The sequence below is a fragment of the Nicotiana tabacum genome, chromosome 6 (genome assembly GCF_000715075.1).
Source record: "Nicotiana tabacum cultivar K326 chromosome 6, ASM71507v2, whole genome shotgun sequence".
NCBI classification, from domain to species: domain Eukaryota; kingdom Viridiplantae; phylum Streptophyta; class Magnoliopsida; order Solanales; family Solanaceae; genus Nicotiana; species Nicotiana tabacum.
The window spans coordinates 195,048,857-195,064,986 of NC_134085.1; the positions used below are offsets into that span (position 1 = coordinate 195,048,857).

General features: G+C 35.4%; 1 protein-coding gene across 7 annotated transcripts; it reads left to right on the forward strand.

The window, feature by feature from the left end:
* Positions 1-7,850: 7,850 nt before the first annotated feature.
* LOC107780519 (ruvB-like protein 1) lies at positions 7,851-11,691 on the forward strand. 7 transcript variants are annotated; one of them, XM_075256324.1, is made up of 11 exons: positions 7,851-8,057; positions 8,176-8,307; positions 8,425-8,574; positions 8,795-9,001; positions 9,640-9,774; positions 9,949-10,014; positions 10,109-10,215; positions 10,694-10,821; positions 10,910-11,003; positions 11,090-11,159; positions 11,240-11,691. In XM_075256324.1, exons 1-4 carry the CDS (start codon positions 8,043-8,045, stop codon positions 8,801-8,803), a joined length of 306 nt encoding a protein of 101 aa, XP_075112425.1. In that variant the 5' UTR covers positions 7,851-8,042; the 3' UTR covers positions 8,804-9,001; positions 9,640-9,774; positions 9,949-10,014; positions 10,109-10,215; positions 10,694-10,821; positions 10,910-11,003; positions 11,090-11,159; positions 11,240-11,691. The 7 variants fall into 7 exon arrangements, with proteins under 7 accessions (XP_075112425.1, XP_075112419.1, XP_075112420.1 ...); XM_075256318.1 differs by having other exon boundaries at positions 8,850-9,001; XM_075256319.1 differs by having other exon boundaries at positions 8,850-9,001; positions 10,694-10,803.
* The last annotated feature ends 4,439 nt before the right edge of the window (positions 11,692-16,130 follow it).

A 16,130-nucleotide genomic window follows, 5' to 3' on the forward strand; every position in this document is an offset into this window, starting at 1 on the left:
TCGAAAAAGCTTCCTCCGGCTTTGCAAGAAGTGAGTGCCCGGAACATATCAGATACTATCATGGGCGCCAACGTACTATCACTCTGTGTGAGCAACGTACTGACGACCCCTGCTATCTTTATGTCAATATTCCCGTCTTTTCTTGGGAATACTAGTAGTCCTAAGAAAGTTATTATGAAAGCAATCCGTCTATGTTCTTCCCACTTTTGGCGATTACCTTTGCTGCACAACTGGTTTTCTGGCTTGTCGAATCCTCCTATGTGACCATATCTTTGATATATGAAACTCATGCTGCAAAAACCTTTTGCCAAGTCAGGGTTATGAATTGTTCTGACTATCTTTAAGGAGTCCAGGAACCGGTGTATTGCTACAGCTCTTGGAGCAATCAGATATTTGTGCCTCAAAGGAGTCTCAGCGCTGCCGATATACCCTGCTATTTCTTCTAAAGTTGGGGTAAGTTCAAAATCTGAGAAACGGAAGACATTGTGCGCAGGATCCCAGTGGGGGACTAGTGCCCTTATGATATCTCCTCGTGGCCTGATATCCAACAAACTCGTGAGGCCTTTCAGATACTTCTTGATTTCGTCATGCCCTTCTTTTCCCAAATCATTCCACCAGAGCCGCAATTGGAGGGGAATTTTATTCATAATTAAAAAGGGTTCATTCGGAATCGTGCTCATTCTGCACATTTATTAATAAGATTTTAACAACGACACTTATCCTGATAAAACAAAAATATATGCGATTTTTTGTGAATTTTCGTATATATATATAAAAACTTTCTAAAGAAGTCAATAACGGAAAATATTTTAGATTTTTGTTTCGAAAACTGGGAGCCTGAAAGGACTTTTCTAGACCTTTAGCAAGACAAATACTTTTGCCACAAATAAAGATATATATACATTTTGAAGTAAAGCAAAACTTTTGAACTTTTCATATATATATATATATATATATATATATATATATATATATATATATATATATATATATATATACATATATTTGCAACAAATAATAAAAGTAAAGACAACACAAGACTCTTTTTATTATTATTTTCATAAAATAACCATTTTAAAAATAAGATCTCCTTTTTTTTTTAATTTTTATGACAAGACAAATTCTATATTTCTATTGATATTTTATTTTTTTTGAAAAACAGAACAACGACTTTTTTTTTCAAAATTTTGGCAGAGTTTTGACAGTATTTGTTTTTTCTTTTTTTTTTTCAACAATAAACAATCAATTCCTAACCGTTATTTCCTATTTTTTCACAATATTCCAAACACCGGTCAGCATGCGGGCATGAGACAAATAAATGTACGGAAAACAATAGGATGCATCAGAATGGTCTTTTCATATCAGGTTGCTAGTCCTAGACGGACCCAACCCCTGTGTTGAGCCCCCTAAGTCATATGCAACATGATGCAAATAAGCGTTCCTACTAGGGATCCGGCATGAAGTCACGTTATTCTATGTTCAAAACCTGGGTCGGTGTTCTAGACAGTGTACCCGAGCGGACAACTCGAGCTGAGGAAGGAGCTCCTTTCCGGGAACCAAAAGGCCAGCCGGCTTAGAAACTTTCCGAGCCTCTTTTTATTTAGGGTATGACACTAACAGAATAGGGAGTCTCAACCAGTGAGCACATCCCCGGAGGTAAGAAGATAAAGGTTTCGGCACAGTTTATATACAGTTCAAATAATATCAAAGCGGTAAAAGCAGCATTTAGCACATTAGGCTCAGAACATGTAATAATCAGATAATAAATAAAGCCAAATAATAACAATTATTCTAAGCTCGAATTCTTAACCCTGAACCAGTGGTTCTGGGTATAAAATCCCCAGCGGAGTCGCCAGAGCTGTCACACCTCCTTTTTCCGCACCCGAGAGGCGCAAGGGAGTTTTTTCCAATTAAAGGACAATCGAAACGGGATTGGTTTATTTATTTCAGAGTCGCCACTTGGGAGATTTAAGGTGTCCCAAGTCACCAATTTTAATCCCGAATCGAGGAAAAGAATGACTCTATATTACAGTCTGCGTACCAGAAATCCGGATAAGGAATTCTGTTAGCCCGGGAGAAGGTGTTAGGCATTCCCGAGTTCCGTGGTTCTAGCACGGTCGCTCAATTGTTATATTCGGCTTGATTATCTGATTTTATACAAGCATGAACTTATGTGCCAATTTTATCTTTTAAACCGCTTTTATCATTCACTGTTATTTTTATAGGACTTGCAACGTCGTGAAAACATATCTCGAACCACGTTACATCAATGCACCCGTGATTATTGACATACCTTGACTCGGTTGAGATTTGGATTTGGGTCACATAAATGTGCACCCGAATTAAGAAAAATAAATTATTTAAGACGCGCCTAAAACAACTAACGTATGGTTGTTTTGGGGAAGGCCGTAAAATTTGCTAAACGGCATGTCCCGAATTCTAAGTGTTGTAATGTATATACAGTTAGAGGGCCCCGCAGCTGAGTCTATTTTATTTGACGAGGCTCGTCTCGTTCTACTTTTAAAAGGAATTCGCGACGTCATGGATATGCCTCTCGGATCACGTCACAATCAATGTACCCGTGATTAGAAATACATTTCGAATCCGTCGAGATTTGGATTTGGGTCACATAAATGTGCACCCGAGTTTAAGAAGGTAAGGTTTATTAAAGCGTATCCTAAAAAGACTAACGTGTTGTTATTTTAGGAGGGTTGTGAGATTTGCTAAGCAACCCGTCCTGGAAACTAAATGCTTCAATAATATACATTTAACGAGGGCCCCGCACCTGCGCGTTTTGTTTATTTTCATCGAGGCTCGTCTCGTCCTTATTTTAAAAGGATATCCTATAGCAACTACGTTTCTTGTGGTGTTTGTCTCTACTAATTGAAAGCAGTAAATAGCCCTAATCGATTACATGATTGCGAGCTTACTTATAACAGGATTTAAAATGCTTTTACAGAATAATAAAACGTGACTGCGATTATGGACAACTAGTCGACAATTATGGGCCCAAACCTAGCTCATGCGAGATGGCCAGACTTGGGCCCCTGTTTTTCGATATGGGCCTAACTGATTTGTTTCGATTTGGGCTCGGCCTTCATGAGATTGAGGCCTAGAACTGATTCTTTGTTCTGTGAAATGAGTTTATCAATTTATATGGGACAATCTGGCAAAAGGAGAAAGAACTTTAACTAAAGTGGATAGTTTTTCTATTTGGCTTACATTAGAGAATATATTACACCCTCAGACTAAGTCTAAAAATACAACTTATTACACTGGGAATGTTTTTCACCTAACAGCACACATACATGACTAGCATTCATTAACCTACATTGATACACTAAGCATGTAGGCTACTTCTATTATCCAAACGAAAATGTAACTACTATATACTACATGACATTTAACACAACAGTCCACGTGTATATAAAAACAATCTGCAGGTCCTCTCTTTTGCATTCATGTTCAAACTCTCAGTTACATTAGTGGTATCGATTGTGTACCTGGTAAGGAGGACAAAGAAGAAAGGAATGATCAGCTAGGCAATATGCAGTGAATACAGCAGCGGCAGACACACAGCAACAACACAGCAATCAACCAACTAAACCAAGTGTTTTCCACAGTCCGCGAACAACCAACAATAGTTTCCCAGAACAAAAGAAACCAGCAAATAGTCGAATGCCAAACCAGTAATTCCAGACGAAGAGTAATGAACACCAGAAGTAAAAGAAGTTCGATGCAGCAAATAACAACAGTTCAGCAACCAACAAACAGCTCAGTCAGTGCAGATGACAGAACTTGGCCAAGGCAGCTTGACCAATATGAATTCTTATTCAACTTTCAGATGGTGTTTGGTTATAATCTATTTGGAAACTAACTTATGTTTTTCAGCTTTCTTTAAACTCAGTAAACCTTCCTTCAGACTAAAAGTTTCAACTTTTAAACTAAAAATTCCAGCCTTTTGTTTTCTCTTTTTCCGAAGACTAAAAGTCCCCTACTTAAGTTATCAAATGGCCTATTTATAGGCCAAATGAACCAGTACAGCTGAGCTGCCTGCCCTGCCAATTGGCAGAATGCCCATACCCTTTAAACCCATGCCTAAGCATCTTTGGTGCCAGCCCCTTTGTTCCCCACGCCTGGTCTTTGTTTAATCAAGAGTTATGGGCTCGTTTTATTTATTCATTTTAAACCCATACTCTTGTGTCTTGTCCCCCCATTGGCATTAGTTTAATCCTAATTTAGTACCCCATTTGTCAGCCCACTTAAACTAATTACTTCTGTTCTTTTTAACACCCCAGAATACCCCTGTCAACCTTGATTATTACTGCCCCTGCCTATTGTAGCATCAGGGCATTTTTTGAACTGATGAAAGTTCGAACTCAAGACTGCCTGGGCTGAACCTTTTCAGTCAGTTTTACAGTGCAAACAAACCATTTCAAACAATGCTGGGCATACAGTTAGTGGCAAAGCTCAATTAGTCATGCGATATTATTAGTTTGTTCGTTTCATTAGTTATAGAAAACTAATCGACGACATTTATCGAGTCGACTATACTAATTATAGCAGGTAATAATCAATCGCTCACATAAACAATACATTTAGGGACCTAAAGGGCATCAGACAATTTTTGTTCAATTACTGGGGCCTATATGAGTTAACTTATGTGACGATTAAACTAATCGACGATCATGTTTATCATAGAGTACATTCAGAATCATACACAGAACACAATCGACCAAATAAAAAGGTCTTTACAGAGATGAAAGAAATCCGAATGAAAAATAACAAAAATAAACAAACAAACACAACGAAACATGCTGACCACTTAATTAAAACTAACACAAAAGAAAGGAAAACTTACCGAAAATGTTTAAATCAAACAGACCCAAATCTGATTTAACCTCGAACTTTTGAGGCCGAACAAACTTTAATCAGGATGTTCTCACATGAGAACACCTTGATTAAGGTCTATTAGACCTCAAACCCATGTCCAAACCGGCCGGATTCCCCAGATGCATGTGTTCTAAAGTCTGGATTTCCAGATCTGATTTTTAGGGAGTTGTGGGTAGATTCGGACCAAACCAAGCTTAGCTTGGTCACGAGGAAGGTCAGGGGAGTGTCTGGTGTGAAGATGGGGTGGTTTGGCATAGGTCCAGGTTCGACTCAAATCTTCAAATGAAGATTCGAGTCGAAGGAAAGTGATTCGAGCCTAGGGGGTAACAGATCCATGTTCAGGAGAGTGAGGGGGGCTTAGGGTGTTCAGGAGGTGGCCCCCGGCGTTCATGCCGCCGGGTTTTGGTGGAAGGGAAGCTAGGGCGGCGTTAGGGTTTGGGGGTTTCAGGGTTCGGGGAAGGAGACGAGTGAGGGGTGGGGTTCGGATAGGGGGCGTGGGGTGAAGGGTTGAGTTTATATATGGGGAGTCTGATTGGATCTGAGCCGTTAGATCAGATGATCTCAACGTCTTGGATCTAAGGATGAGACACGAGGCGGGGTCGTTTGGTAGTTAAACGGGGTCGTTTGGTTTAAGTGAGGGGTCGGATCGGATTGGTTATTTGGGTCGGGTTTGAACATGGGTCGCTGAAAGAGGTCCTGAACCGTTGGATCGGCTGGGACAGACGGCTCAGATTGATTTGCCTGAAACGACGTCGTTTCAGGAGGTGCCTGGGCAGCCGGTTTTGGACTGGACCTGATCGAATTGGTTTGGGCCCATTTTTTGGTTTATTTCCTTGGGCCCAACCGATTTTCTTCCCTCTCTTTTTTTTGTTGTTTTTTTTTTTTTTAGTTTCATTTTTCAAAAAATAAAATAATAGACAATAAAATAATGAAATTAAAACTAAGCAACAATGGAACATTTTAACACAATTAACACCAAATATTCAAGTAAGTTAACTAAAAGCCTAGAACGAAGGACGCACACATATATATATTATTTTTTGAATTTTCTTTTACTGACACATATTTTTGTATTTTTGTTTGCAAAATGGACAGACTCACAAACGACTAACAACACATGTCATGGAAAGATCGAAAAATTGTATAGCGAAGCCTTTTGCCACTATTTTTATTTTCTTTTGGAGCGATTGTCCGTGAAGCAAAAATCACGTGCTTACAATAATATCATTCACCTATTAGACATAAAAAAGAAATTTTAAGAAATCACACTAGTTAAGATTTTTATAGGTAATGATATTGTTCAAAAGATTGTAAATACAATATAAGGAGACGAAGTAGCGCTCGGCGCCATCTTTAAGCTAAAATTTTAAGGAGCCGTTTGGTCATAATTTTTTTTACTTTTTCCAAAATATATACATTTAACTGAATTTAAATTTATTTAAAGATGAGTTTCAAATTTAAAAACGTGATTTTTATCTTTTTTTTCATGTAAATAATATTTGAGAAAATTACCCTCTATAGCCCCTCAAAATTTTAATAGCCCACGTTTTGTACCACTTACAAAAAATGGCCCTTCGGCCCAAACATATTGGATATAGTAGCCGAAAGGAATAAGCATGACAACACAAGTGCCTGTAGCTCAGTGGATAGGGTGTGTATTTCCTAAGCTGAAGGTCGCAGGTTCAACCCCTACCTGGCGCGATAGAGCAACCCTTTTTTGCCTTTTTAAATTGTATTTTGTACTTCTGGATCTAATAATATTAGCTAAAAATTGAATGACAGTCTATTTTGTATATTTTTGGTATAACAACAGTCTATTTTGTATATTTTTTGTATAGTAACAGTCTATTTTGTATAGTGACGGTCTATTTTGTATATTTTTTGTATAGTAACAGTCTATTTTGTATATTTTTGTATAATGACTATCTATTTTGTATATCTTTTGTATAGTAACAGTCTATTTTCTATATTTTTGTATAGTGACTATCTATTTTGTATATTGATAGTTTATTTTGTATATTTTCTGTATAATGACAGTCTATTTTTGTATATCTATTGTATATAAATTGTATAATGATAGTCTATACTATTAATCGTTGTTGTTGTTGTCATCTCTTCTATTATAGATAAAACTACATATTTTCATCTCCTGAACACTCGACCTGAAAATAATTCCTAACTCGTTATTTTTCTCAATTCAGGAATATAACACTTGAGGCATGTATGCACAAAGTGCCAGCATATGCTTTTGAAAGTGACAGTCTACCACTTCTATTTGAATCGTGTAACATTTCTGTTTTCTTCTTATTCAGATCCCCAAACTTGTTATATATTTGGATAACTTCATCATCTGATGGCAAAGAAAAACCAGCTGCGAATGTCACCACCAGAATCACGGGTGAAGATTCCGTACCAGCTTCTTCGTCTTCTGTTCCCTGGCTAGACTATTTTCTCTTCTTTCCTGTTTTCACTTTGTGATATTGCTTGTAGTTTGATCCGTCCAGATAGACTGAGTTCCTGAAGGTGGAGATGAAACCTCTGGTCTTCTCAAGAGATCTATTCTTCAAGAAAAGAGGGTTGACAACAGTAGACTGAACCTCAGAGAATACCTCATTGACCGATGAATCGATACCCATGGTGTCAAAAGTCATGTCAAACCGTTCAGCCTAGATGAAGTTTCCATCGATACTTTTGAAATAACAACGAGAGAAACCAAATAGGCTTTTTAAAGAGAGAGAGAGAGCGAGAGAGAAAGAGAAAAGAAGTGTCCATGGAACCACAACCATGGGTTGCTGGCGTGAGAGAGAAGAAGAAAGATAGGGATGGGAGGCGACGACTATCGGTTGTTATTGCTTTTAGGTTATGAATTGTATGGGTCAATTTGTGGCTATCAGATGATATATTTTTGGCCCGATGGGCTATAAATGATATTTGCTCATTTTTTAAAAGGAAAGTCCTACGTGGCACTTTGTTGGGTGATGATTTTAGAGGGGTTATATGCAATAACGCAAACAAACCGGGGCGTTTAGTGCATTACATCTCTCTTCAAAATCCCCCACCATCGCCTCCATTAGTGAAGCTATTTCTAAACCCCTAACAGAAAGAGAAGAAGAAGAAGAACGGCTAGAGACACATTAAAGAAGAAAAATATGAAGATAGAAGAGGTACAATCAACCACTAAGAAGCAAAGAATCGCCAATCATACTCACATTAAAGGCCTTGGCCTTGAGGTAACTTCTTCCTTTGACACCAACCACCTATCGTCTTGGTACACTGTTGCAGGTTCCATTTTGCCCGATGGTTAGATCTGAAGTGTATTCATCAGAAGTGAAGAAAACTGAGGTTTTAATGGAAAGTTTTCGTCGAGCTATTGGTCTTCGTATCAAGGAAAATAAGGAAGTTTATGAAGGAGAGGCAAGTCGATACTCCATCCCATTTCTCGTTTCATTTGTGTCCGGTCCTTGACACAGTAATTCTGCGATGTTGATGCGTTGTGAAGTTGATCTCATTTTTAAACAATTCCTAATGTAGGTGACTGAACTATCTCCAGAAGAGAGTGAGAGCATGACAGGTGGATATTGTAAAAGTATTAGCCATGTTATAGTTGGGTTGAAAACTGTCAAAGGTACCAAACAATTGAAGCTTGACCCCACAATGTATGATGCCTTAATTAAAGAGAAGGTAAGCCAGTGAAGTATCAATTTGTTAATACGTTCAATAAATAGGATAATGATGAAATTTATTTTAACATCCAACATTTGAATCTAGATTGAAGCATATTTTCTCTTGAGTAAATTCATTAACTTTCATGTCATTCTTATTGAATCATGTTCTCAGAAGGCATTGCGAGAATTGTATTTGTCTTTAATTTACTTCTGTCCCATATACGCTATTTTGCAAGGGAGCCTAATCTTCTCTGTTGATATCTCCTGTCTCCACGATATATGTGCAAGTAGCTGTTGGTGATGTCATTTACATTGAATCAAACAGTGGAGCGGTTAAAAGAGTGGGCAGAAGTGATGCTTTTGCCACAGAATTTGATCTTGAGGCAGAGGAGTATGTTCCACTTCCTAAAGGAGAGGTTCACAAAAAGAAGGAGATAGTCCAGGTTTGTCTCATTTCCCATGCAGTCGCATTTCTTATTTTGCTATGGCGCAAATAGAAGATTACCTGGCATTGTATGCATGTAGCTGATTTCTGTGCTTCTTTTCCACATGGTCAATATTTTCTATAGCTTAGCTATGGAATACCAAAGATCATAGTTTGTCTTAACAAACTCACTTGAACACTTGAAGGGTGTGTGAAATTCTGTATATCATTTGGAGGAGTGAGGAAACAGATCCCTTAGATAGATACCAGAATGATCAGGAATTCAGCCTCCTGGATTTTAAGGATGTTATTGGAAGAGATATCATAGGCCATGGCGTTAACAAGTTAATATAGTGGTAAAGTTAGCAAGCAGCCAAGTATCTGCTTTTGGCACAAGATTCTTTTAGGAGGAAATGAGTTGTCTGTAATTGAAATATTTAGTTAGTTAGATTTTGTACATCAGATCTTCTGTGGATACCTACATGCCATGATTGCTTGCTTGTGTGGTTTTGATCAAACTAAAACGCAATTCCAAGTATCTGCAATTTTTTTGGGGGTCAAATGATATCACTAATATAATGGTTTTTTATGAGGGAACTCGATTGAAAGGAACAGGAAACCAAAGATTTAATTTCACACAGTATTGTATTTCGCCAGGATGTTACATTACATGATCTTGATGCTGCAAATGCACAGCCACAAGGAGGACAAGATATATTGTCCCTTATGGGTCAAATGATGAAACCTAGGAAAACCGAGATTACTGACAAATTGCGGCAAGAGATAAACAAGGTACTTCTGATTATTAGTGCTACTAATACTCTGGACGAATAATTATGCTGTTTCATGCATGTTGATTACAGTCCAATTGGCTACTCATGCCTTCATGGATATTTTCATGAAGTGTCTATGAGTGTGAATTTAGTATTTTTAGCATAATGGGTTATTGTGCTTATTTCACTGCAGGTTGTCAATCGTTATGTTGACGAAAGTGTTGCAGAGCTTGTTCCTGGTGTCTTATTTATTGATGAGGTTTGTTTTTTATTCATACAACAACGTGCTTGATAATGCATTTAATACTAACCCCCGCCTCCGGTTAATTAATTGGAGAAAATGTCTTTGGCAGGTTCATATGCTTGATATGGAATGCTTTTCATACTAGAATCGTGCACTGGAGAGTTAATTGTCTCCGATTGTGATTTTTGCCACTAACAGAGGCATTTGTACTGTCAGGTATGGCTGTTCAAAACTAAGCCTGAAAAATTCATCAAGTTCCATTATGTTGATTTCTTTATTCTGGGATTTTCTGAAATTTGCAAATTAAAATTTGCTTTCTGGCTTGCCTTTTATCATACATCAAACAGTTGCATGTTGATTGAAGTGTTTATTAAATATTTCATACTGCTTCGTATGTTTGCTAAACTTATTATTTGTACCGGTGGAAGGATAAAGAAAATACAGGACAAATTTGTCATTTTTCTAATATCAAATATGCTTACATGGGGCATCTGATTGTAGCTTTTAAACTGCGAGAATTACGAGAAATATGTAACTCGGAACATAATTACTTGTTAGATTCAGTTACGAACTGCATGTTTTTGGCGTTGTAGACACCTTAGAAGTTAGATGTATGTACAGCAGTACAGATACATGTGATGTCTGTTATAACTCAGTTGTCACTAACAAATTAACCACATGTATTTCCTTGCAGAGGAACAGATATGACTAGTCCACATGGCATTCCAGTTGACTTGTTAGATCGGTTGGTGATTGTCAGAACCGAAACTTATGGTCCAGCTGAAATGATACAGATTCCCACCAGTTCGTTCAACTTTTCTTGTATACGCCTTACTAATTTCAACCTGAACATGTGTAATGTCATTGCATTTTCCTGATGGATGTTTTTTTTTTTGGAATGCGTGGCCAGATATTAGCTATATACGTGCACAAGTGGAGGAACTAGAAATAGATGAAGAAAGCCTTGCTTACTTGGGCGAGATTGGACAGCAAGCTTCCTTAAGGTTGGGTTTAACTTGTTTGATTTATAACTCCAGATGTTTATTCTTTTAATTAGAAGTAACCGGTGTTCAATTCTTTCCTTTGTCAGGCATGCTGTACGGCTACTATCACCAGCCAGTGTAGTCGCCAAAATGAACGGCCGTGACAAAATCTGCAAGGTAGCCCAATCATGTTCTTTATCATTTTTGTCCTTGTTGAAGCTAGTTGAAGATATTTACTGAGCCTTTAAATTTTACAGACGGATCTAGAAGAAGTTAATACATTGTATCTTGACGCGAAGTCATCTGCTCAACTTCTTCAAAAGGGATAGATACATCTCATGAGAAACTGTACTGTAATATCCTGTTCGGTCTTAAATCTGGACGCTGTAGCTTTATTCGTTGAGGCGCTCGTATCCAAATTGCATTTTGCAAGTCAATTTGCTTCATTTAAGGATGTGGCTGTCTTCTGTAACTGATGTTTCATTACGTTAAGCGTATATTCTAGTCCGTTGCGTATCTTGTCCATCGGTGTGGTGACTCCTGTGTATTTGATACTCTTGCTAAAAATGTGTATGGTGCAGTATTTTTTTCAGTAATGGTTGTTTGTTACAAGATATTGACATTATCCTAACCCTAAACCTGTTAGATAATGATCTGGTTTTTCGACATATTTTGAAGATGAATGTATTTTCATCTCCAATTTAAGTTATCTTGGTGAAGCTTTGTTTTCACACAGTTCATTGTTTATTATCATTACTACCACCATTATGATTAAGTAGACTTAAATTTGTTCACGGGAACATAGGCAAATTAAATTTAAATAATATTCAGATAAGCCCAAGTCAATAGGGGTTGGCCGCGCCGTGCTAGATTGGAGGGGCTAGTGAATATATCCCACGATGGCCATGCGTGACTTAATTATATATAAAGTGTACACATGTTCTTAAATGGTGTGAGGTGGTAGAACACTATGGAAACTTCGCTGATTAATCATCAACCTTGATTTTGTTATGCTCAGTAACAACTCGAAAATAGCGGAAATAGGTTTGTGTTTCGCTTCCAAAGTCAGTCGTCTTTGCCCACGTGTGAATTGCAGACGACTCTCCAGTGGTTCTATTTTTTTTTAATGTACTTTTGGATGAACCCAACACGAATGAGAAGAAGAGGGTCAGCCAAACATCGGTCCATTGAACTCATCGCGAGGGAGGCGGGAAGCGGTAACTTCTAGAATAGAAGCTTCTCCTTTATTTTAAAATTTAAAAAAAGGTTTATGGATGAAGTAATCGGAATGCCAAGTGGTTACGTGTCTTTCGGAAAAATCTGTGCAAATTGACTCAAAACGAACAATATTAGATCATGTTAAGATTATTCAGGTTTAGTACGATTGAACAATAAAAAAAAACAATATATTTCTACAAGCAGGGTTTGGGAAGCATAATGTGTACGTAAATTTTATCCTTACTTTGTAATTTACAAGTTTTAAAGATAGAAAGATTTTTTTCGATAGACTTTCGCACGAAATCAAACTAAGTATTCATAATACTTTTGCTAGTAAAACTAGATGAGCTGAAATGAGTCTTATTTAACAAAAAGTTTGGCATATGAAGAAATTTTTTTATTACTGTACTTTCTTTCACGTCTAAAAGGTGTTCGTATTGTTTCACGTGTTGAACAATTTACCCAATAAGAAGACAACACGTGGCGACGGTCCTGTTGCCTTTTACTTTTTCCACACTGCGGTCTTTTTGTCTAAGAGGTCGAAACGACAGTTAGTTATTTCTTGCTAAGCTAAGGAATATAGCGGAATGATTCCCTCTAATTTTGCATCTCAGCCCTTGTACTTTTGACCAACTAAATTTCCGTCCACAACTTTCTTTTATTAGTCGTGCTGATAAAAAAAATAAAATGATTAGCCCATGTGATCTAATTCAGCAATATTTTGAAGTTCTTTTGATAGGTTCACATTAGACTGACGTTCTACAGTGTCTAATTGCTGTTAAATTTTAAAACGCACAATTGCTCCTTTGGTTTACGTCTTAAAAGAGGAAAACGCTAATGAGAAATTATTAGTATACTGTATTACTTATTAAATTATTTTGAATAATCACAATATCTCAAACTATTTTATTTTTTACATTAATATCTTACACCCTCTTTGTTTATATCTAGTTTGACTTGGAATGAGGAAGGAGCATTTCATTTTATTTTTTTTGGTATAGGAAAATTATTATATCAACAGCAGAAAAGTAACAATTTTGATTCCTAACTATTCAATGTTTCAAACTTTCAAACCTCAATTGTAGTTTTTTCCGTCTCATTTTCAAATAATAGGTAGTACTTGGTATTATTAATTTTTTCACTAATATATTGTCAAAAGTCTATGAAAAATAATTTGTGTTATATGGATAGCTTAACTTTTAGGAAACAGAATAAATCCAGAACCAAACTGTTTTGGCGGAGAAAAACTAATATAAGCTAAATAGAGGGGGACAATAATAAAGACAATTACCGGTCCATTACGACTATTTGCAAATTTTAAGTAATTTAATTTAATATGTCCACTAAATTTTCATTTAAGTGTATATCCCCATGGCCACAAATAAAATAGCAGTACAAAAGATGTTGGACAAATGTTTCTTGTCTTTATTCACAACTAGTGTATTTGTCCGCGCTTCGCGAGGTCATTATAAATAATATATATATATATATATATACATATACATATATAATTTTTTTTTTTATAAAAATTGAATAAAATCAGAAATATTAAGCATTTTCAATGACATTAAATTTTTTTCTTACCTTCAACACTATACATAGAACTATGAAGAACTATACATAGGTAACACTATGACTATGTTATTTTCTATTGAAAGTTCTCCTACACATCCAACATAGAACTTCATCAAAAAAAAAAAAAAAGGTGGCCAGAAAGAGAGTATCGTCAAAAGTTTAAACTGAAAGTCTAATCATCGATCTCTTTGAGAAATAAATGAAAAGTTTATAAAAGGAGAAAGTGAGGAAATATAGGTTTTGTAGGAGTTACATTTGTGAATATCTTGTGTCGTATGCATCAATTATATATTTGTGAATAATTTGTATTCTATGTCCATATGAAATATTTGTGAATAATTTGTAATCTATGTCCATATAAAATGTATTTTTACTCTATGATTCCAGTGGCTAAGTTCTTCATATCAATTTCCTCCCCTTCCTGCTTCTTTCTCCTCTTCGCTATCTTATCACTTTACTAATTTGGTTCCTTGTTTTCTTCCATTTACTAACCTAAACAAATTATCACATTAGAATCAATAAAGAAGAAATAAAATAATTAACAAAGTTAATGAAAAAAGCTAGTAAGCACGAAAGAACATTTAAAATGTAAAAAAGAAAAAAAGCTAGTTGAGAAAGAATAGAAAGCAAGGGAAGGTATTAAAGGTGCAACACAAAAATTGCAAAAATAGTATGATTCCCTAAATCATGGTGTCTTGTTTGGCTTAAATATGTATAAACAAACAAAAATTTGATAATACATTTCACCTTCCAAAATAAATACCACATTCAGTATACATTAAGTTCATAGAGCTGGCTAAATACTCTGTGGTATGTGCCATTGTTCCTCTCACTCTCTCCTAGTGTTCACAAATTCCATCGGTACTGAGCAAGCAATAAAAATGACGACCTCTTACTATTTAGACCTTCCTCGATATTTATTGCTCATCAGTAACTCCAACCAAATACTATTACACAATAATAAATATCAATTATAGGAAAGGTGAGGAAAATCAAAATCTTTAGAGTTACTAGGAAAAAAGAGGAATTTTTCTTATTCTTTCCCAATTTCATGCTTTTTTTTATGCTTTCAAGGTGCAAATAGAGGAAGAGTAAGTCGTTTCTATACTCTAATTAAATATTATTAATTACACCTCCCACTATTTCTCTTCTTACACTCCAAGGGTTACATTTTGCATGGAAAGGGCATTGGAACTATCATAAACATACCTTATTTGGACTTTGATTTATTGATTACTTTATGTAGTAAAGAATGCACATATATATATAAAGTAGGGAAAATAAAAGATGAGTTGACACCTCTCTTTTCCCACTATTTATAAAGACTAAGCCGTTTCTATTTTGAATTTTTCTTATTCTTTCCCAATTTCATGCTTTTTTTATGCTTTCAAGGTGCAATTAGAGGAAGAGTAAGCCGTTTCTATACTCTAATTAAATCTTCTTAATTACACCTACCACTATTTTAAAGACTAAGCCGTTTCTATACTCTAATTAAATAATATTAATTACACCTCCCACTATTTCTCTTCTTATACTCCAGGGGTTACATTTTGCATGGAAAGGGCATTGGAATATTTAAAGATCCTACTATATATATATATATATAAAGTATGGAAAATAAAAGATGAGTTGACACCTCTCTTTGGCCAAAGATCCTATTTATCTATTTTCTCCTTTTTTGAATTTTTCTTATTCTTTCCCAATTTCATGCTCTCTCTTTTCTCCTTTTTTTGAATTTTTCTTATTCTTTCCCAATTTCATGCTTTTTTTTAATGTTTTCAAGGTGCAATTAGCGGAAGAGTAATCCGTTTCTATACTCTAACTAGTGTTAGAACCCGCGCGTGATGCGCGGATAATTTGACGGAATATTAATCTTATAAAATTATAATTTAATATATCATATTATTTTAAAAAATATTAGTTACTATTTTATTATTTAATGTAGTGTACATAAATATAATAAAATCTATACAAAACCAAAGGATGCAGAGCATTATAGTAATTAAATAAATGGTTTATTCTTTGTTTATTCTTTATTAAATTAGCAAGTACTTAATACTATACATTTACTAATGTGATTTTTTATTAATTTGTCAATTGGCTTAATATTTTGATACTACTTCTCTTCTAGTAGAACATACGTATATATTTTTATATATGTTATACTGTTTAAAATTCTTCAATTGTCTAAAGTTATCAATAATTTTCTTGTGTTATTTATTTATATTTTGTTTATTAATTAATTCAAAATATAAATATTATAAAATTATCTTTATCCACTTCTTTTTGTACATTCACTTCTACTATAATATTTGATTAGTTTTCTCATTTTATAATTGCTGAAAATTTAAATAA

What these genes read in the sequence shown, in the direction of transcription:
- LOC107780519 (XM_075256318.1), top strand. An exon ending in AGGAAGTTTATGAAGGAGAG is followed by an intron (nt 8,308 to 8,424) that starts GCAAGTCGATAC and finishes TTCCTAATGTAG; the next exon opens with GTGACTGAACTATCTCCAGA. An exon ending in ATGCCTTAATTAAAGAGAAG is followed by an intron (nt 8,575 to 8,849) that starts GTAAGCCAGTGA and finishes ATGTGCAAGTAG; the next exon opens with CTGTTGGTGATGTCATTTAC.